Source organism: Micropterus dolomieu, linkage group LG15, assembly GCF_021292245.1.
Source record: "Micropterus dolomieu isolate WLL.071019.BEF.003 ecotype Adirondacks linkage group LG15, ASM2129224v1, whole genome shotgun sequence".
Lineage (NCBI taxonomy): Eukaryota > Metazoa > Chordata > Actinopteri > Centrarchiformes > Centrarchidae > Micropterus > Micropterus dolomieu.
The window spans coordinates 18,164,784-18,187,980 of record NC_060164.1 but is presented as its reverse complement, the minus strand read 5'-3'; the positions used below and the strand labels follow the sequence as shown (position 1 = coordinate 18,187,980).

General features: G+C 41.9%; 2 protein-coding genes across 2 annotated transcripts; both read left to right on the top strand.

The window, feature by feature from the left end:
• Positions 1 to 966: 966 nt before the first annotated feature.
• hmx3a (H6 family homeobox 3a) lies at positions 967 to 3,807 on the top strand. Its single transcript, XM_046071055.1, has 2 exons — positions 967 to 1,255; positions 2,221 to 3,807. The coding sequence occupies exons 1-2, from the start codon at positions 967 to 969 to the stop codon at positions 2,838 to 2,840; spliced, it is 909 nt and encodes a 302-aa protein (XP_045927011.1). The 3' UTR covers positions 2,841 to 3,807.
• Positions 3,808 to 9,646: 5,839 nt separating this feature from the next.
• Positions 9,647 to 11,482, top strand: hmx2 (H6 family homeobox 2). Its single transcript, XM_046071115.1, has 2 exons — positions 9,647 to 9,962; positions 10,668 to 11,482. The coding sequence occupies exons 1-2, from the start codon at positions 9,689 to 9,691 to the stop codon at positions 11,213 to 11,215; spliced, it is 822 nt and encodes a 273-aa protein (XP_045927071.1). The 5' UTR covers positions 9,647 to 9,688; the 3' UTR covers positions 11,216 to 11,482.
• Positions 11,483 to 23,197: the final 11,715 nt, after the last annotated feature.

Below are 23,197 nucleotides of genomic sequence, written 5' to 3'. Positions count from 1 at the left end.
ACACACACACACACACACACACACACACAGGACGTACTTTGTCTAATTTGCTTTTTATCTGTTTGTAATCTGTTTGAAGGGACTATTTAAAAGCATCACACGTAGGCCTTGGATAATCAATGCAAGCTTTAAGTAGGCTATATTTTTAAGAAAGTGATTTCTTTAAAACAAATACCTTTTGATTATAATTTTAGACGTTAAATATAGTCTAACATTTTGTCCTAAAATCTATTCATAAATAGTCTAATTTAAATCCTACAACCTGAGTGAAAGTGGTTAAATATGGGCCTATATAAAAACACAACAACAACACTGGATTACGAGCAACCTTGTGCGGCCAGTCTGTGCCTGACTGTAATGTTAGTTATGTGACGCGGCGCTTATCCCAAACCTTCCTTTTTGGCGCTAACAGCCCTGTGTTCATTTGCTGCCTAATTGGACTATATGAGACCAATAACAGGCGAGCACACACAGCCTGCAGCCATAGCACACCGAAAGGGGAGGATGGTCTCTCTCTCTCTCTCTCTCTCTCTCTCTCTCTCTCCTCACCGTCTCTCCCTTAATCCCATTTGCCATTGTACATGCCCAATCGCCTATACTTTCCGCATTTAACTTGGATGACATTTTTATTTCATCATTAGCATCAGACGCCAGACTGACTGACACGGTGGACACAGTTTGCGTGTTGACGAAAGAGCCCGGAAGGAGACATCTCCATGTTTATACATGTGTTTTGTTTAGCCTACCTCGCAAACATTTTATTTTGTTATTTTGCTTGCCTAGAAGGACGTGTGTTTTAACGCGCACTCCGGGTGAAGATCGAGTCTCCGCATAAAATCACTGAGAAGAATAAAACCGGGACTCCCCGCAACCAGGATATCGACGATCTGTAAATCAGCCTTGCTATCCCCCCCTATTTTAATTCCTGCTTCCGTGGTCCTCTGCGTTCAGACCGCAGCCACAGCGATGCCAGAGACAACGCAAGAGACGTGCGCTCCGGCCAAGGACTCTCCTTTCTTCATTAAGAACCTGCTGAACTGTGATAGCAAACCATCCAAACCCAAGCCCGTGCTGGCTGCCGCCAAGGCGGCCTTAGAGGGAGGATTTTCCCTTTCCCAGGTCGGGGACTTCAACTTTCCACGCTTTGACCTGCCCGCACAGAGGTTCAGTCTACCGGCTCACTACTTGGAGCGCACCTCGGCGTGGTGGTACCCCTACGCCCTAAGCTCATCCGCCCACCTACACAGAAACGAAGGTAAGACCGACAGACAGAGCACAACAGTATTTATTATATAGCCTATATTATGGACACAGACAGATTATAACTTACGAGAAAGCAACTGTTACATGTTTAGCCTTTGAATTCCATCTTGATGTTGGAATTTTTCGCGTTCAGTATTTATATTAGAGAGGGAAAACTTTTTCAGGATGTCCCCTGTGCGTTCTGTGACACAGCAATATGTTTTTAGCAACTGCTCACTGCACTTCCTACTCAGATATGTAGGCTAGGATTTTGTGCGTTTTTGATGATAGGAAATAATAATACATGCCTTCATTTTACCACACCACAGACTGCATAATGATTTGACGCCTTGTCCTCTACTAAGGCCTATTTTGTTATGCCACGACGCGGGATAATAGATCAATAAAGTGACACACTGAGCATAAAATGAAGTAGACATCATCAAATCATCGGATGAGTGTGACGATGCGCAGCGTGCTTTTGATTTGTCTATTGGCGCTCACTATGAACATCTTACCCCAGAGGCTCCGTTACTGACAGCGTTTTACCTGCCTGTTTCGGTGATTTATTCATGTGGGATTTATGCTGATATGAATGGCACTATCTTACGTTTATGCAAAGAAAGGAAAAGATTTTCGAAAGCTTAAAAGTGACTGTACAACCCTGATTTGTTCTACTAAAACTATAAATAAATCAGGCCTAAATATTTTGAACACTATTTCTTTAATCTATTAAAACTTTTTTTAGCTGGGTAAAAATAATTGGCTATTTGAATATACTTGACCACGGTGTTGTCAGTCATGTCTAGCTCTATGTTTATCTCGCAAGCCATATGTTTCTGGCACTACTTATAACCAGTTTAGATTTCCCAAAGCACCATGGGCTGCCCAGTATCAACAGGCTTTATTTAATAAAACCCCAAACACATGGTCAGGCCCCAGTGTTTATGACCACATCTCTCTGTGTCCCCATTTCAGTCACCGAGAAACCAGGAGCCAGAGACTCCTCTCCAACCTCAGGCACAGACAGAGACTCGCCGGAACTGGTACTCAAATCCGAACCAGATGCCAAAGACGACGACGACGACGATGAGCACAACAACAAAAGCGGCGACGAGATAATCCTGGAGGAGAGCGACACGGAAGAAGCCAAAAAAGACGAGCTGGAGGAGTGGAAGAAGAGGGACGACGACAAGAAGCCGTGCCGCAAGAAGAAGACGCGCACGGTATTTTCCCGGAGCCAAGTGTTCCAGCTTGAGTCCACCTTCGACATGAAGCGGTACCTGAGCAGCTCGGAGCGGGCCGGCCTGGCCGCGTCCCTCCACCTGACGGAGACTCAGGTGAAAATCTGGTTCCAGAACAGGAGGAACAAGTGGAAAAGACAACTGGCCGCGGAGCTGGAGGCAGCCAACCTGAGCCACGCCGCAGCGCAGAGGATAGTCCGGGTGCCTATCCTCTACCACGAGAACTCGGCCTCTGAGAACGGAGGCGCCGGTGCCAACGTGCCCGCCAGCCAGCCACTGCTCACCTTCCCGCACCCGGGCGTCTATTACTCGCATCCCATCGTCACATCCGTGCCGCTGCTCAGACCGGTTTGAGTCTTTGCGGCACAAGTTGGTGTTTATTTTCCAAATCAACTCATCCGAAAGTTAAAAAAAAAACAACAAAAAAAGACTTAGCCTAATATTTTTGTACAACTGACTGAATGAAGAAACAAGGAAAAAGAAAAGAATAGAGACACACTGTCAGGCCTACATGGACCTACTTTGGCAAATATATTGTCATGTGTCATTTTCCATAAGGGTGCCGTTTACACATAATCCAACAACTCAAACTTTGTTTATTATTATTATTATTATTATTATTATTATTATAAACCTATGTAATTATCACCTCAGGAGTCCATCTGCTTACACTGCCTGATGAGTGTCTTATTTTTCCACCATGACTGTTGCTGGGCAGGCCAACTCTGTGTGATGTAAAAAAAAATAATAATAATAATAATGTTTACAAAAATTGGCGGCTTAAAGGCGCGGGCCTGAAATCGTCTGACATAGTTTAATTATATGATTTTATTTTCATTTCCAGAACTGATTACATGATGATGTGCAATACACTGACGGTGTGCTGTGAATGGGAAATATAGCCTAGGGCCTACATGTTTTTTGTCATCTGTTCACGGTGGAATATTGATGAGGCTTTGGTTGTAATTTCCCTTTTTTTGTTTTGTTTTTTTGAAGCGCTTGACGGGGGACAATCAAGACACTCAAACTGTAAACTACCCATGTAGCTTTATGTTTAGTTTTGGTGATTCTCACTCTTGTTCTCTCCACATGGACACGCCCTTCAAGCACAAGTGTGAGCTCCAATGTCTCTTAATCTACTTTGTGTTTTTGAACAGGAGCGACAAAAATATCACTGGTGTAAAAAATATGTAAATGTATGTATTTAATGAGGCCCAGGGAGAAGGGCTGCCACTTGCGGCTTCTCCTTTGTACAGTAAAAACAACGTTTTGATATTGTATTGCTGAACCATGTTGTGAAATAAATGGAGAATATTCCTTACATTTTAGGATATTTTTGTATGACTTCTGTATCCAGTGATGGATTAGAAAATCTCAGTAATTACCAGGGGAGTTTAACATATATATTTTAAATCACTGCAATATAAAACTGTTAACATATTGTGCACAAGAGACACCAAAAGAAAACAAAATATTAAAAGTAGATGATGAGCCAAATAAATCTTCTGATAATAGATACACGTCGATCCCTCCATCAACACACACACACACACACACACACACACACTTGTAGCTTAGGCAGGTGGGTTACTGTAATCATCTTAGTGTTATGCACTTTAAAAACGTTATTTTACATAAAAAAGTGGCTTGGTCAATTACATGCGTAATTGCCACCATCTTGCCAAAATTATAGGTAATGTATTCAGAAGAGGACATTACTCCCTGAGTATGAGCTTTTGTGTGTGTGTGTGTGTGTGTGTGTGTGTGTGTGTGTGTGTGTGTGTGTGTATTGTATATTTAGTGTGAGGTGAAAGGATGTTAGGATCTATGGCAAGTAGGCTACCTCACCTTATTTTGGTGTTGCTGCAAGAGCATCAATTTTACTGTTAAGACATTCTTGTCTTATTTTTTATGTTAAACACTTTATTACTTTATGTTTAAACTCAATTTTGCGGACACATCTCTCAAGGATCACTTGTGATGGCACTTATATTTAAGTGTGAGGTAGGACACTTGTTTTAGGATATAAAAACAGTTTTTCTAAAAATCGTATTTTTACTCTCATGGGTTTTTTCTTACATTTACAATGTAGCCACAGTTAAAGCATATATTGCACATAGTAGCCTAAATTAAAGGCTTATCTTAAAAAAGTGTTACAGTTAGAAAAATAAGTGTAAAATTTCAAATTAGAAATAGGGCCTAAATTATTAAACTGGTACTTTGTAACACACATGATCCTACAGGTGTCACTGGACACTTGATACGACTATCTCAACGAAGACATGCAGAAGTTTGTATGTAAGTTAATTAAATAATAGGTCTATATAATAGTCTATGGATAAGGTGGCTTATAAAAAAGCTTAAAAAATACGATGACATAGGCTAATCGTTGTTTTCATGCAAATGATCCTGCTTTAACATTTTTTGTGAATAAGGACGCATAACTTCTGAGCGAATGTGGAGAGATTGGAATTCCAACTTGTCAATGGAAATCAATGGAAATGAAATAAAAAGTGTAATAATAATACGATACTGGCTGACCGACCCCATGGTGATGGTGTTGCTTTTTAATAAGGCTATAAGAAAGCGGCTCAAATTTCGATTGGCCGAGGTATTTATTAACAGGATCCAAGTTATAGCCTACCTCTCGCCGAGCCTGAGACTGAACCTGGCATTTTTACAGTTACTACATATATGGTACTATTACTGCATATAGTATTTTTAGCCCTATATTATTTTACTTTTCCCACAAAAATATCTTTCATTATGCTAAAGTTACAAGGGAGTAATGCCGATCCAAGGGGAGGAGGCTACGAGCGCAGAGAGTGAACTGTGTAATCAGGTGACAGAGTCCAGGTGGATACTTCTACAGAGAAAACTACATCCTGCTTCTGCGTGGTCCCTTCAATTAAAACACTCAGAGCTTAATTTCCTAGTAGAGTGTTGGATGCGCAGGTAGAAAAACTATAGCTTCATAGTTTGAGGACAATTTTAGCTGTAGGCTGTCTGAAGGTTCAGTCTGTTGCAGTATAATGCATAGATATATATAATAACAGCCTGCACAATATTGCACTTGGGTTGCCCAAACATGAGAAATATTACCATAAAAAACATTTTTAAAATTCAAAATTTAACAGATGAGGTTATGAGTAACAAATGACACGTAGTCAGAACAGCATTTGCCTCAAAGGTCATTTTTTGTTTTTCTCTGTAGGCTAATGCGGTTATTGGAAATGAATCAGTCAGCAATAAACTCTATATGATGACCTCATCAAGAGACAAAGGGTTCATTCAAATATCGTCAAATCACCCAGTTATTGACGCGCACCTACCATGCACATTCAACACGGCCCCATTACTGCAAATTAATAGATTAGTATGGCATTATTCCTCTGGCACATATCGATCCATAAACGTCTGCATCATATTGCGTCAAGTAAGAGCAACGTTCACGCGCGGCTTCGACTCAGCGTATGACCTTGATTTGCGCGCATAAATTGAAAAAATTACCACTCGATAATTTCCATTTGTGCGACATCTTTATGTAAAGGAGAGAAGGGAGCGGGGCCAAAATCAGATAAAGTACATTTGCAGGAACGGGGGCAAACGAACGTGACCGGGAACTGCGCGCAGTGTATTACATTAAAATGGAGAGCTCAATGGGTAATTTTAAGCCCTATCATAGGTTTTAGTGCCAGTTTGGAAACACACAAGTGGCCCGACCACCTTGCGTAACGCTGGCCTCTTCTCTGAAGCCAATGGCATCTGCTCACACGTGTGGTGGTGTACTATAATAAAGTGTGTTATAGCGGGACTGCATGCAGAGATTAAAGCATTTATTTAGAGAGCCAAAATAGGTGCTGTCATGGCAGAAGAAGAATTATTTCTGGCAAGTGGTTCATGAAATGAGGTTCTCTGAGGTCCTTCAGGGGGTGGCAGAGGGTTCCCTACCAAGAAAGAAACCATGGGAATCAATGATATTTCAATTGAAACAGTAAGGGAATGATATAATAAATAAGTTTAATTCTCACCTTATAAAGTTTTCAATTTCTTTAACAAATCATACCAAACAACAAAGATCCTCTTTGCTTCCTTGGGCAAAATGGGCCGAAAGTGTATGGAAAAGTTCTAGTAAATCCCCCTTAAAAAGACCTTTCACGTTGGCCCTGTGCGTCATCAAACGCTTCCTGTTATAGATACACAGTACTGGTGAATTTCCATAATCAGAGGGCAAGCAGTCCCTGGTGTGACGCGTGTTTGAACAACTCTTTTGACACTTCCTGAAGAGGAAATCTTGTTTTAAACCCATCCCATTTGCTTTGCTGATTGAATGCGAGCATCCGATTTTCATCAAAGTTCTATTAAGTGAAACATAGGTTGCGGGGCACCGTCTGATTGGAACAGTTTAAATTTTAATTGTGTTTTTAATTTGACATATAGTTGCTGTGAAGAATGACACTGAAACGCCGGGGGGCGGTCGATTTTCTTAATTTCTCCCCGAGGAATTGATGAGTCTATCAGGGCAGTAGATTGGAAAGCCATTAAAACTCAATGGTTAGGTTGTTAATTGGAACTTGATGGATAGGAGCCTGTGGATAGGCTGTACTGATCCAATCTTCCTGACTTTGTGTTTTCCAATAAATTACCCAGTTCATTTCCACACTCAGATTACATAAATTGTACACCTCCAGGGCTCGGGCGCTCTGCTTGCGTTTACAACTCTCTCTCCCTCTCCCTTACACATATACACACTTTCTATCTCTCTCTCTCTCTCTCTCTCTCTCTCTCTCTCTCTCATACACACACACACACACACACACACACACACACACACACACACACACACACACACACACACACACACACACACACACACACACACACACACACACACACCTCTTGAAAAAAGAGCAGGCCCCGCTTTCTTGAATGAAAATCGAAACATAATCAACGTTTATACTTAGAAAATGTATCGATATCATTTTCTCTGGTAATTTCCTTATTCTAGAGTTGGACACGCCATACATCATAATACACACGTGTAAAGGGTCTTTGTTTAATATTTATCGAAGCTTGATTCCCAGATCAAAGCGCCTCATAACTTCATCTGTCTTTCTCAGACCTTTCTCTCCTGCTAAAGATCTTGTTCTGTTATTGCGGTAGGGCGGCCATACCACCACCTATCATTGTGATAGAGCACGAACTTAGGCTCGCTCCTTGCTGTTTGGGCCTCGGCGAAACGCAGGAACGTGGATAAGGGATGGGCATTTCCATACTAACAGAAGGAACTATACTGCTCGGCCTGCACCGCTGGCCTATAAACGCCACCTCTGACATAAAAACAGCGTGTGTAACTCATTCCCTGCAGCTCAATAGCGGTCTCTTATGTCCACTAGCCTATCTCTATGATGAACTAATCGCACTTTGCAAAAGTCGTCTGAAAGTGATGAAGGCGGCTGCACTGACAAAAGGTCTTTGTTTGAAAAGATCGGCATATAAAATAAACCCATTTAACTGTCATTGCAGATTTCACGCCGTATGTGTAACCACCATAAATCCAGCATCCGCCGTGACTGCCCTCATATATTTGCCCCGTTCAGTAAAGCCTCCCCTGCGTAAGCGTTTTGTTAAGATCGTTAAGCAGCTGCCGGCCCCGCTGCCAGTTGACGATATTTACGCGTGGATCCAGATGCTTCTGTCTGGATGCTATGATGATGACGACAGAAGCTGCTGTCAGCACCATCATCCTCATCATCATCATCATCATCATCATCAGCGTCCATAGACGCCGTCTTCTCCCTTTACCAGCTTGTCTTAACACCGAATGCCGGTTGTGTGGCTACCGGGAAGACTGACTTGATGATTAAAGTTGACCATTTGTAATGTGTCTGGGGCTCCCTTTCAAAGCAGTAAAAGAGGGATAATGTGCCTGAACCGCCAGCTCAAGCCCCGCAGCTGTCCCGTAGCCAGACACAACCAGAAACACACACACACACACACACACACACACACACACACACACACACACACACACAAAGATAGAGCATGGGAAGCGCGCCCCCCTCCTCTCACACACTGCGCACCCACTGCGCGCGCGCGCACACACACACACACACACACACACACATACATATGCGTGCGCGCACTCAGCCCCCACCGCCTCCAATCAATTAGTCAATCAATTAGCCAGCCTCCACTCCACGCGCGGTCATCACGAGGCAGATTAGCCCAGTAATGATCAAATTAATTCTTAATCGCAGATAATGGACGCGGAATGAGTTTATTATTTTCAGGAAAAATGAGTTAGGCCTCTGTATTAGTTCCAAGGCTGTGTGCGTGTTACCGTCACCTCGGCCAATTTAGCATGCATAGTATAATAGAAAAAAAAGCCGACATGCCACTTCTTGCATGAGGTCATCCTCAGTTGACTGAGCTTCTCCCTGACTGTACATGTTGCGTGTAGGACAATAGACACGTTTCCTATTTTTCATGAATCACACAAGATATTAAATTGTATTTATAAACTAGGCATGGGCTACTTAAGCTACATAACACACTCCATAGGAAAGATATTGCAAAAGCCGTTGATTTCTAAATAATATTAAAATATTTTTCATATAGGCTACCTCAACATGTTTGCTCAAGATATGACACATAGCAATATAGTGCAAATAACAATTACATAACTAGGTTTAATTTACTCAACACTATATTAGCCCGTAGCAACCCATAGGCTATTGCATTTGTTTTAATAAAAAAAATAGCTGACTGTTTTTGGAGTTAGCCTAAGTAAAAATTTCTGTAAATGTTCTAAGTGCAGAAATGAGTACTACTGGACTTCTTCGACTCTCGCTCTCTTCATCCCATCTCAAAACCTTGACAGGAGTTTGAAATTTCCGGGCTTATGTTGGAGGCTGCGATTGGCCCAGGAGGAGCTTACCTACATGCAAATGAAGCAACGCAACCTTGCTGCCTCTGATCCAGAGCGTGAGGAGGAGGACCAGGAATACACTCATGTTCCCCGAGCTCTAGAAAAAACACCTTCAATGTTAAAACCCCACAATTAAACAGGCTAGGGGGTAAAAAAAAGAAGACAAAAGCCGCTTTCGTTATTTTTACGCACCCATCGTGTAGAGACCATTAACGGAATACAAGGGGACAGACAGATTCAGTCAATACTTCGATACTGTTATGAAGCTAGCATGAGTAGCGCAGAAGACAGCGGGAGCAAGTGCTCGTCGGGCCCAATTTCCAGCTTTACCATCCAGTCTATTTTAGGGACGCCGTCCGACGCGCCACGCTCCGGAACCAAAGAGCTCTCCAAGGGGCCGGCGCCTCCGCCGAGGAGGCGCTCACTGTCGGTGTCCTCCGAGGAGGAGTGCAGCGGCGGGGAGGACTCAGCAGACTGCTTCTGCTCCGACACGGGTCACAGCGAGCCATGCACCCAGCACCAAACCCATAATTTCTCCTGTTTAGGTGAGGACATTTTTTATTATTTATTATTATACTTTTTAGCCTATTATTATTATCATAATTATCATTATTGGGAACGAAACTTGTTGAAGTGGCACAAAAGAAGAATAAAAAATGTGGTATTACACATAGTTACACTTTTCATATTTTTTATTTACTAGGCTATATAAAATTACATGAAAGTAGGTCCTAAAAAACAAAACAGGCCTCCCGTTTTATGTTTTTGTTTGCACTTCAGCTCACATTTCATTAGCTTGTATGTGTGACTGTAACACGCACATGCAGCTCATCCACTTCCACTTGTTTGTTGTGTGCAGACTATCAACGCAGCAGCGGCGGCGGAAAAGTGGAAGGTCGAATAATTAGCCCTCTGTCTTTCCTCTCATTTCAAATTTAATTGAGCCCGCTAATTGATGAAACATGTTTCTAAAATGGCTGCACTACATGTCGTCAATTGAGCGTTAAATTGAGCTAGATTTAATTAATAGCTTACAGTACACAGAGCATACTCGTGCTGAATTGTTTATTTAAAAAGTCACCGGCTTTCAGCAGTCGATTTAGTAAGTCAGAGTTCACACTTGACGAACTCTCAAACTGAGTATGCCGAAAACATGTAAAATGATTTTTCTCATTCGCCTGTGTAAAAAAACCCAGGCTATTTGTCGGTTGTAATGTTCATCGCCTCCTTCTCCTCCTGCTCGCGTTTAGGTCCAGCTAAAGGACTTCTGTCTGGAAATGACGGGCTCGCACGGCGGCCGCACCTGCCTCAGCCTCTGCTGCAGGATTATAAGGAGGAGCGGGAGAGACCGTGCCATCAAATGTCACCTCTGTCGGAGGAGAGACAGACAGACGGTGCGGACAAGCAGGGCAACTCAGCCAAGAAGAAGACGCGCACGGTTTTCTCCCGCAGTCAGGTGTACCAGCTGGAGTCCACCTTCGACATGAAGCGGTACCTGAGCAGCTCGGAGCGGGCCTGCTTAGCCTCCAGCCTGCAGCTGACGGAGACTCAGGTCAAGACGTGGTTTCAGAACAGGAGGAACAAATGGAAACGGCAGCTATCAGCAGAACTGGAGGCGGCCAACATGGCCCACGCCTCCGCACAGACACTAGTGGGGATGCCGCTGGTTTTCAGAGATAATTCCTTACTGCGTGTTCCAGTTCCCCGGTCTATCGCCTTTCCGACGCCCCTGTACTACCCGGGGAGCAACCTGCCAGCGTTACCTTTATACAACCTGTATAACAAGATTGAGTACTGATTGACTCTATTGTATGTTCACCACTGCGGTCCACGTAAAAACACACATTACAATACAACATTCTCATAAGTGTCTCCACATAACCGCTGTATATTAATTGTATCACTTTATTTGTTGAGGAAATTCTTATTATGCAGCAACTGTACGTCTCGCAAGAAAGCAATCAAGCTTCCCTACGTGTATAAATACACCATGTGTATAATTAATTGTAATAATTTTTGTACTTTTTATTTTATTTTCCATCTACAACCTTGACTTATAAAAATAATGGAGTTTTGCAGTCATATCCCATTCAAGAAAAATGGCTTCCACAAGAAATGCTTTTACACTGTTTTTTATTCATTATTGGTTTGTCAAATATGTCACAAAGCATCAGTCATTTTACTTCACCTGACAGGAAAAGCATAATTATTCCATTTAAGGAAAACTATCATTGTTTCTATTGTAATTTAGACCTTCAATAATAACCTCATTCAATAAATTTTCTATTTCAGTGAAAATTGGGCTTGCTTGGCTTTATTTTATCTAGGCTACTGTTTTTGTGTACTTACATTCGGAAACTTAACTGTTCATTAACTATTAACATAGAAGAGCTTAGTTGTCTTGACACGTCTTGTCCCCTGAAGAACATACAAACTAATACTATTACAAGGCATTCTATTGAAATGATCCAGTGTGATAATTTCTATATGTTTTAGGATCATTATATACTTTAACCATGACTAAAGTAACGATTGAATGAGTCACTAATTAATATATTGCCGTTCATATTGTAGTTTACTTCGCTGTTGGTTTCTTACCATACGTCTATTACTTAATCAAATATTACGTTGTGAGCTTCTTGACAGGTGTATTTTAGGTGTATTTTAATTGCAGCTTGTATATGTGGAGGGACAGTGCCTTTGTAGGGATACAGTGTGAAATGTCATGCATTTATCCTTCTGCAAGGTCCAACTAGTGTATGTTTGATTCCTAAGCAGATTAGTCTGCAAGCAGAACTGCAGTTGTTTTCATTATGCAAAGTCGTACTTTCAGATTGATTTTGAATTTCTAAACACTGCTAGGAACCACCACACTCTGCTGTTAATCAAGAGGTTGATGATCTGAGCACTGAGCAAGTCACCTTATAAAGGTAATACATACAGAGGAAACTAAGAAGTAGATAAAGCACATTGCAGGGTGGAAAAGAGATGCACACTGTCACAAGCTCATCATGCCTCTGGGCCGGTTCTTCCCTCATTTGAAGTCTGCCTCTTAGCATCAGGCCTTGTAATGGGAAACATAATAAAGAGGCATATTGTCAAAGTTCAAGACTCTCATTAATCAAAGCTGTTCTCTTTTCTCCATCTGCATAATGAATCACTGCATCAGTTACATGTTGAATAGTGGACACCATATACAGTATGTCTTGTTCATTCAGAAGCTACTTTAGATTTTCAAGTCAGCTTTTCACCAGTTTCATAGCAGTTATATACATGCAAATACTAAACACAAGCCTGAACAGAAACACACACACTTACTCACTCCCAAGCACACGCATACACACACACACACACACACACACACACACACACACACACACACACACAAAATGTCCTGTGGTTGATGGGGAGCGATAAAACCATGTCATTTGCCAGCTTTTCTTGGGTGTCACATCATGTACAAGGGACCCCCGCCACCACCACCCACCCATCCACCCATCCACCCAACCCCTTCTACCCATCCCACCAATCTCTCCCTGTGTGCTAATGGCTACATTACCTAGCAGAATCATGACTAGCCAGGCTCTGCTGCCCTGCAGATTATGCCTGACCCAATTTCTGCAACAGCCGCCCTGTGTTTCTGGGAAAATGGATAGCGTTAGACAACAGCAGTGATTTATGGGTAACTCCAGCAGCAGCGAAGAGGTGAGGTGCAGGAGGATGAATTTGTGACAGATAGGAGAGGGGGAGAAAAGAGAGACAGAGAGAGGGATGGGGTACCGTAACGCTTATGAAAAGGAGCAATAGCTTTGGTTGACTGAAGCTGTTTATTAGTTTCCAAGTGGTCATTATGTCATCAGGTGTGACGGCAATGCACCGCTCTTTTGGATGGATGTTTGCACCCCACTGACTTGTGGGAAATCTGCATGACCTGTCACCTGAGGTTGTTTGATTTACAAGACAGGAGGAGAGAGAGAGAGAGAGAGAGAGAGAGAGAGAGAGAGAGAGAGAGAGAGAGAGAGATGCAGTGAGGAGCAAAGCAGAGAACAAGAGCCAGAGAGAGAAAGTGAAAGAGAGGAATAGGTGGGGGCAGAGGAGGGGGTTTGATGTAACTATGTATCACTGCAATGGCAGGTGTGAATTACAAATTTTAATAGCAAGGCAATGAAAATGATTTGAAGTGGTTTAAACTGCAAAGAGACAGCGACTGGCATGGTGATGAAGATTTGTTGAGATGATGTGTTGTGCCTTAGGATTCATCAAACTTGCCTGGTAAGGTGAAAAGCAAGTGTAATTCACTCTGTGGTTTAATTTACGATGGGGGTAATGGAAACTGTGGGCTACACACAGTGTGGAGATGGAGAGGCAAAGACAGAGAGCACAGGGCAAATTGACTCAGGATAGTTTTTAGAGGATATTTACAGGATCATAATGAATTATACTAAAACCTCCGGATATCACCTCCTTTACGTCTTGAGATAAAACGATGTAGATCAAAACTAACTTAATAGAGACCCCATTAAATTTAAACAGGCTGCAGCAACATTACTTTGCTTTTTTTTATTTAGAATGCTCTCTTTTAATATTTGAAGAACATATATTTTTTTTACATAATCCATCCCTTCATCATTTATTGGAATGAGGGCTTTTCAACTACCTCCCAACATATTTACAGCCATTTGATTTAAAGAGGGTATGTGCGGCTTCATATTAGAGTGGAAGGTTATGAAGTATAACACCACGAGCAGATGCAGAGCCTCGGGTCTGCCTCAAGACAAGAGTTTTAAAAGCGATCGCAATGCATTAAGCCAGACAACTCTCAAGACCTGTTTGCTCCCTAAATGAATTTGAGGGGAGTGTAACAAGGTTTTTGAGGCAGGCCCTGTCATCCGCTGGCTTTAACCAGCATCTGTATTTATGGGTTAATGGTTAAAAAGGAGAGCTTGGACCAGAAGTGATTTTTCATGATTCTGTTTTATATCAACTGGAAATGAAGGAGCTGAAGGGAAATTGTGTTTGTCCCCCACCTCCCCAGCCCCCACCCCTTCTCCTTAACAGGCGAGGAATATGCGACTGTACACCAGGCAAAGGGAAATGGCAACATATGGATGAAGTATATTAAGTAAAATATGGTAAAGTCATTGCTTTGGAAATTATGTAGGGTACGTTAAAGACACACCAAAAATCATAAAGCAAATGGTTACCGACACAGCCTGAAAAAACACCTGGATTTAAATTAAAATAGTAATATTTTTTTCATTTGGTTAAATCGAACCCAAAGAATGGGTTTTAGTCTTACAATCAATATGCTTAAAATGATGATACTGTGACTGACAGTATCGAGGTGACATATTTTGAGATGTTTATAACTCAAGGTCAAGTACAAGCAGCTCTGTTATTTGAACCAGTGAAAGCCTTTGCATCTCCAAGTTAAAGTCCCCATGAACAATATTTAACCAAAAAATCTGGATTAGGAGTTTAATGGCAAAATGCATTATGCTTCATTGTTAAATTACCAACCATTTCTTGAACTGCCTGTTTTGAAGTGCCATTCTCTGTCCAATATGCATCAAACTATTATAGGCTACAGTACATGTAGAGAACTCGAATATTACTCTAGAGATAAGTCCATTAGCATTACCTTTGACACAATAATGGATGTGAGATACAATTCTCTGCTCTCCATTTTGTATTTGTAAAGATAATAGGGGGATTATCTTGAAGGCCTCACGCTACACGCTCAAGAGCGAGACCACACTGAGGACAGAGAGCTCTGCAACAGTTGTTTTCACATCCTCCCCTCTCTCCCTCAGCCCTACCCCCTGCTCCAAGACCCTCTCAAAGAGAGGGAGGGAAGATAAAGCATGTCATTATTCTATTAAAGACCTACAATTTTTGTAATGGGACTTGCAGCGGTCGGCAGAAGTGCAGGCAGCTTCTTCAATATCCTGGACATTATTTGCTCGTTTAGTTAAATGATGTTTCTAATTCCCTCATAATTACTTGTAATGAGGCTGTCTCCCTCGTTTTGATGCGGCTACATCTTAATACAGCATGGCATTCTTTTTTAGGGATAATTACCTCTCATGAGGCCGGGGAGCAAGGCTGGGGTTTGTTGTGCGCTGCACACGTGGCAAATTGGCTTGTTTCCTGCCATCTTGTCTTCCTGCAAATTGGTAAATTAAGTTTCTCGGCTGGAGCATTATAACTGTTAAGTTTGCTTTCTCGGCTCCTTCAGATTATTGGCTTCACTGACGGAGAGAGGGCTGTATATTCTGTGTTTTGTCCTATTAACTTTGTAGACTGTTTATTTATGAAGTGTACAGCAAATGTTAGGGGAGCTGAATTTTAGAGCAATAAGAAAAATTTGTTACAGGAACAGTTAGGAAATTATTGGAGAAATGTATTCTAGATCATGATGCAAACATATTTAATTTATCTTACATAGTTTATTTTAAAGACAAAAGCTTAAAACCAGAGAGCTAAATCTGTAATTTATTATCATTGTGACAAACCTCAAGATGTATTTGCATGTATTAGGTTGATTTATTGTGGTGCTAACAGACAATAGTGCCATAAACACCCGCACTGCCATTGTGTCAGCAAAGTCAGTGAAGCAGTTTCATCATTTAAATATTTATGATATCATCTTCCTCCAAGTCTTTTTTTAATCATAGGGATAACAAATATTTTTATATTTAAAAGTTCAATTTTGGAAGATTTTAAAATACAGAAATAAGATGTATCTTGTTAGAATGGATTTTCCCTTTCACCAGCAGACCTGTCTGTGTTGTCCCTTTGAAATGATCCAGCTGCCGTACTCTGACCACAGCCGTCGCAGGGTTGGCTGAGGGGTTTTTATTTCTAAGTGCTGATGTGTCGCAGACAGTTTGGCTCTACAAGGGCCTGTTATACGCCGATTAAAGAGAGGGAAGGAGTGGTCCCGCAGGGCGGCCTTGTACATTTACCCTGACCACAAAAAGGTCTAACGTTTACGCCCCGGTGCTGACATGACCTTCAAACAAGGTCCCTCTGCTGCCTGGGTGGATACTGGAACTGTCTGGAGGAGACCTGCAGTGAAACTAACAGACAGACAGGAAGAAATAATATCTTTTATATCAGGAATTACCTGTCTGCCATATCCTGTAAAGCTAGAAGATATGGCTTTTATTGGGAAATACAGGAAAGGATAGTTATTTTCACACTTAAATGGCAAATGTGATTGTGATTTTCCAAAAGCCGTTGTCAGTTTCACTGAATGTTGGAACATGATATAAGAAGTATTTTTTCTCCATTAAAATCACCTACATTGACTAAACTGACAAACACATAGGGCCACTAAATAATTCAGATCCAAATCCAGTCATCAGTCGTCTACTTGGTGGGACACAAACACATCACCTGCTATTGTTTTTATTTGTGACAACACAGACAGATTCTCAAGTGATCCTCCTGTCTTTGCTGGGTCAGGGATCTGTTTGTTATGAGATTTGATATTGAGTTCTTCTTAATATGGAGAGTTGGGATCTCTTTGTAAGGACCAAGTGGTCTCTTTCAGCTGCAGGGGTCTAGTATATAGAGAGATGATCTGTCACTTCAGTCTCAGACTGACTGCTGACCACATAGCCTGCAGCGCAGCAGCAGTAGTGAGCACAATGAAAGCAGCACACTATCACCTGACAGCTAATTAGGGATCACTCCCCTGGAAGGGAATACATTCTCTTTAAGGGAATGAGAGAAAGAAAGCAAGAGTTTGCTGAAATCTGTGTGATGTGTCAGTCAAAGCCACAAACCACCTGCAATTTCTAAAGGCAATTCCTTGAAGAGTCAACTTGCTATAAAATGTTCTATTATTATGGTGGTAAAAATCAAATGACCTGACATCATTTCAAATAGAATTTTTTTTCTGTCTTGTCTCCCACAGAAGTGAACTAAAAAAGGAACCTTAAATCTCAACAGTCATGCAGTGCTTTTTTAAATTTCCCAGTTCAGCAACACCAATTGTCCCCACTTGTGTGTCCCAGTGTGCCCACATTTGTGTGCAATGAGTGTGTGTACATATATGCCTATCCAGCAGTGTGAGTCTATGGTTTATACGGGAGACCTGGGATTTCTTTGAAAACACATTTGTAACCATTAGTTGAGTGTAAGGTTTCATGTGCAGAGTGCATCCTCTGGACTGGTGTCAGAGTTTCTGCGAGGCTCTGCGGCAGCCTCTTTTGGAGGGACAGTGCTGCGAGGAGGAGGATGGAGGTGGTGGTGGTTGAGGAGGGGGAGGGGGAGCACTGGAGCCTAGGCGTCCCACCAACAATGCATCACAGCAGGCAGAGTGTAACTTGAGCCCCCCCTCTGGCCCTGGTGTGGCCTGCCGCAGCGCACTCCCTCTTGTTCCCCTTTGCAGCCCCAAGATGCTTTTAAAGGGATTTGGTCAGCGAGAAAATAGCTCTTCAAAAGAATCGTCGTCACATTAGAAAGTAATTAGCCAGGCCTGAGGCCAAGGATTCCCTGACCTGACTAATTCTGGACCCCTAAACAATTCATCTTGGTGCTAGGCGGCTGGTGAGGCACGTTCTCTGTGTACTGGGGAGGAGGTATTTTGGCAGGGGAGATTCCCATGGTCCTGCAGGTGAACAAACCCTACAGAGGTCATCGGGAAAGGTTACTGGGTAATCCATCTGAGTAACGGTCTGCAGGTAGATTGGAAAGATGTCTCACAACACAGGTACAGGTAATTGTTGAACCGAACTCTATTTGCATGTAAGGGAACAGGACAAATTATTCACCCTGTTGCAGAATGAGGGTTACCAAATACACTATACTACTGCATTTAATTATGTGATGATGGATTCAATGAATATTTTCAAGTTTGCTCCAAAGTTGTGGATATTCTGATCTTATATTGCTCTGGTAACTTTCAGATGTTTGTGATCTGGTCTAAAACAGATGCAGACCTGCACATTGCTTTTGCAGATCCATGCAGAGAAACCATTTCAGCACTTGGCCACCTGTTCTTCCAAGCCTGCAGGGCCCACCGGCAACAACCTTTCCTCTCACTATTAGAAAAACTAATCTGATTGGGAAAAGGATGGAGGTGGGGAGGGGCAGAAACTTACAAACCACATGCTGCAGGGTGGGACTCGACACCGCCAGTCCTCTCTTCCAATGTCTCTGATGGTTTAAGAGCTACTATAGCCTTCAGCATTATCAGGCTAACACACAGTGGGAGGTAGAGTGAAAGAGACAAAAGAGAAAAGAGAGAAAACATGCGGGGATCCCAATGGAATACACAAACACTGATTTAAACAGTCCCAACAGAATGGTGATATTAAACATATTTAAGGGAATTTATTTCTGTTTTCATCTAAGATTGTATCCATTTATAAGGGCTCTGCCATGTGAACCTTTTTCATGCATGATGACCCTGTAGACTTCTTTAGCAAAGCATATGAATCTATATTGTGTGGAAAAAGACTCACTCCAAAGCAGTACTGATGTGGTAAGACATTGGAGAGTGGGAAGGAAAACATACACTTGTTAAACCAGCAGGACCAAAATGGCACTGAGCAATTGGCCAATTAGGAAGTGGTCCATCATGTCTAACTCATTTGCAAAGGGAAGGCTTAACCCTTAGGGTTCGAAGGTCAGGATCAAAGGGTGTCCCCCATGGGATCGCACAGAGATCCTTGAAGAAACGCTGATCCCAAGCTTTTGTAAAGGAATCTTCTAATTACAATAAATCTCCACTGCAAGGTAAAGACAGGAGTGCTTGGTACAGTGGCTATATGATAGCTCTCGCCCGAGGCCCTGCAGGTAGCCTATAGATGTCTGGATAGAAGACTGATAGGAGATAGTGGTTGCCACTAGGGTAGTGGCCTCTCATTTGCCCAGGTCAGAACCTCAGAGAGATCACAGCTTTGGCGGCTCAGGCTGACCAGCACCTCTGAGCCCTTATGGCCTCTGGTGTGTAACCGGGTCTTTGACCTTGCCCACAGATTAGTATCAGTATCAGTATTAGCACAGGATTTAACTCTTCCATGCTTAGCCCTTTCCTTCATTGTCTTGTTTTCTCACAAAGGCGGTTCACGGTTGGTTTCCTCTGAATGGAGCGCACTCTTTTAATTGAGATTTTAGCCCTCTGCTATGAATGTTTGTGGTTGGTATAATTTTGCACTCTGATCTCTGTTCATCCTGTAATACTTCAGTTATTATTTCAAAGAGAAATTTGCATTAGAGGCTGTTTGGTCACACAATGCTAGTGCTGGATGATGGTTTTGGAATTTCAGCTAACAGAACTTTTAAATGTGTGTACCTGACAATCTCATCTGCACAATAGATAATTGTGGAGTGTCAAGTGCTTGGAAGATATTTGGTCAAATTACACCTAAAATCCTAAACATGTAGTTATTCTGTTCCTTTGAGAGGGCATACCACTCGCACCTTGGGGGGAAAATGGCTTTCAAAGGCTGCAGTTTTAAAAGGAGGCCAATAAAAAAATACAGTATTTAACCTGATATGGTAGAGTTGAAACTGATGCCGTAGCTTAAATAATGGAAAGATTTCCACTTATTTTGGTAACACTTATGGTACAGTTAGTCTGTTGAGAGGAGAAAATGATGGCTATGGGGAAATCAGCGACTGTATGTTAAACTGGGTTTTCCCTCTACATATTGAATCTCGGTTGCAGAACAACCTTCTTTGTTCCCGCTCCAAGCAAAGCTGTATGACACTCTCTGTGCTTCTCAGCGGGCTCTACCGTTGGCCAAGGGGGAGGAGAGAGGAAAAGGAGGGGAGAGTAGCAGTTTGTTCTTCCTGCAATTAGCATTCACGGTTAGCTAAGCAGAACTAATGCAGCGAATCTTTGAGTCTCACGTTACCTGTTCTCCACTGCCGGAGTACCTGAGCCAGATTAAACTGTAGCGAGATGACAAACCCCCTATGTATGCTCCATTACAAGCCTTTTATTATTAGCAGTGTTATTGGCAATTCCCTTTGAACGGTCATGACAAAAACTATACACTGGCTATAATGGACATCACAAAAAAAACAAAAAACAGTGTACCACATGGGTGTGGGTAACATGCTAGTGATACTGTAATTTTGAGTGAGAATTAAGCCTCCGTTGGTCTTGCATTGTTTAACAGCACTGACGGAAGACATAAATTTCCAGTGGCATATTTCGATCTTACCTGTTTTAAGTGACAGGCTCCCCATGACAACAGATGGTGCTGTCACATGTCAACAACAAGAGGCATCTTCCCTCAAATGTCAGTCATAGTTTATGGCACTTCACACACACACGTTTTTTTATTCCAACGAACAAAAGGTTGTCTTCATTCAAGTGTTGTGTACCTCCATTTTAAATATAACCTTTGTGTTGGGCAGGGTCATCTCCCGTGGGTCATCTCTCTCTGTTCTTTAGCATCTAGGTCAAGACTGAATGATCTCTCACAACTTCCTTTTGAACTGAGGCAGGATCAGGATATAGGCTCCCCATGTCACTATTATGGGATGATTAAAGCACAATGATCTCATGAATCTTAAGTGACAACATGGCCACTTATACCTTGTCACGTAGTTCCAACAAAACATCAAAATTGAATTTTTTGGCTCCAGGATTTAGGTTCTTGTTGGATTCTTTGTCTACAGTTATATACACTAATGTCTAATTGGATTAATAATTGATTGACAATGGACAATTAATGTTTCAGGCTAATTCTCTTTTCCCTCCCCAGTATGTGGATTTGCTGTATTTATCCTCCGCTAATCATTATGAGTTCTCTGCAGTGTTGTCTTATCAGTTACAAACAGGTACAAGCGGCACAAGTGCTCCCAATTGATCCACTAAAGACTCCCACCATGATGAGGCCACTGTCTAGTCACACAGAGCCCAAGGAAGGCACTGCTCAAAATCAATAAGTCTTCCTGTGACACTGGCTTTGCTAAAGTCTACACTTCTAGTAGCTCATCACTGTGAATGTGAGAGGCGATATAAGAAATCATTGAAGTAGAAGCGATACTCTGTGCTACAATACAGTTGCATTGATGATTTTATTTGCATAAGTTGTTTTTAAGAGATCTGAAACCTAACTGCAGCAAATATAATTTGATTCTGACCTAGTGAAAATCATCAGGCTATATGCTTGATTTTCACTCCTTTGCATGGAACATTTATTTTTTTGTGACCAAACAAAGGTCCTACTTTTGCACAAATATGTCTGCTGTTTGGCTTGTCTACACTGCATCGCAATTCTCCCATCTATTATCATATGGGACTCAAATTTGCTGTTTGGGTAAGTATTAATGGTCGCAATCAATGCAGAGTAATTTCTGGAAAAGGTTGAAGTGCATTCCACCGAATAGTTAGAGGCACCGTCATTTAATTAATGCTTTATGTCTGTGTTTAATGTACACGGTTTTAGCAGAAAATTGATAATGTTGCTAGACAGCCAGGCTTAGAAAACTGACGCTATTTGCAGGGGAATTGCAAGGGAATCTCACTGCAGTGTACAGATAAAAAAATCACATTTCAGGGCTTTTATTACCTATGGACACAGTTTGAATTTTACTTTACGTTTAAATCAAAGCAAAACTGAATTGTCTAAACTAAACAGACATTTTGGAAAGGTATTGGACAGAAGTATTTCATGAATATATTTCAAATCAAGACTGAGGTACAAGTGCTGGTGTCTCTCACTCTAATATTTCTGTTTGTATCACCCCGTCTCCTTGTTGAACCACAGCTACTTGCCTCTACTTGATGTCCAATCTAAATAAAAAAGATTGTAATATAATAAAGGACCCATAGTCCCTACTTATACAGTACTTATTGAGTGGAACATTGAGATTTATATAACTCCTCTCAATGAGAGAGAAAGAGAGAAAAGGAGAGAAAGAGGGAGAGAGTTTCTCTATGATTGCGAGGGGGGTTTAAGGTTACCGACTAATTTCCCAGTCGTTACCTGCCGACAGCGCCACATCCGGTCTCCTCAGTGTTTTTCAACAGGGAACAGTACAATCTGTTATACTGTAGTGATCATCAGCTCTTCCTCGACCAATGATTACCAGTAATTACCTGTTTTTCTCTCCCTCCATCCAGCCATCCCTCCCTCCTCTCTCTCTCTCTTCCCCTTTCTCCCTTGAGCTATTACCCTAACTGGCTGTTGTGGAGCAAAGAGGAGGTGAGTAGAGAACAAGGCAGGCTTTTATGGACTCCCCACCAGCGCCACTCCACACCGCTCCATTTTGAAATTATCGGGTCCCCTTGCTTTTGAAGTCTCTGTAAGCGCACCCTCCTATTTACGAGATGGCTATGTACTTAAAGGTCACAGATTGATCAAGAGGTCCTAAAGATGGCCTTTTCCCTGAAAGCACTGCAATACTGTGGCTTCCACAGGCCACATCTGTGGGAGAAAGGGAAAATAAAATGTATCACTCCCCCAAAGTCAGGCATATTCAGACTTTAATGTACAATTCCATTTACCCTGGAAAATGCCACAATTGAGTACAGAATCCACAATGAGCACAGCAATTTATCAGTGCTTTTTTGTCCATTTCTGTTGGCTCAGGCTTAAGCATATTTTACTTAGTGATTACCCACAGGTCATTTTATAAATGTGTCAGACTCTAACTTTGTTTGAACATGAGACCTTCACTACATTATTTTGTCCATTTTAAAAATACATTTGACACACAAACAGAAAACATCAATATTTTGACAGCATACATGATGGAAATAACAATGACCAGCTGGCAGTACGCTCAAGCCCGTCAGCTCTCACTT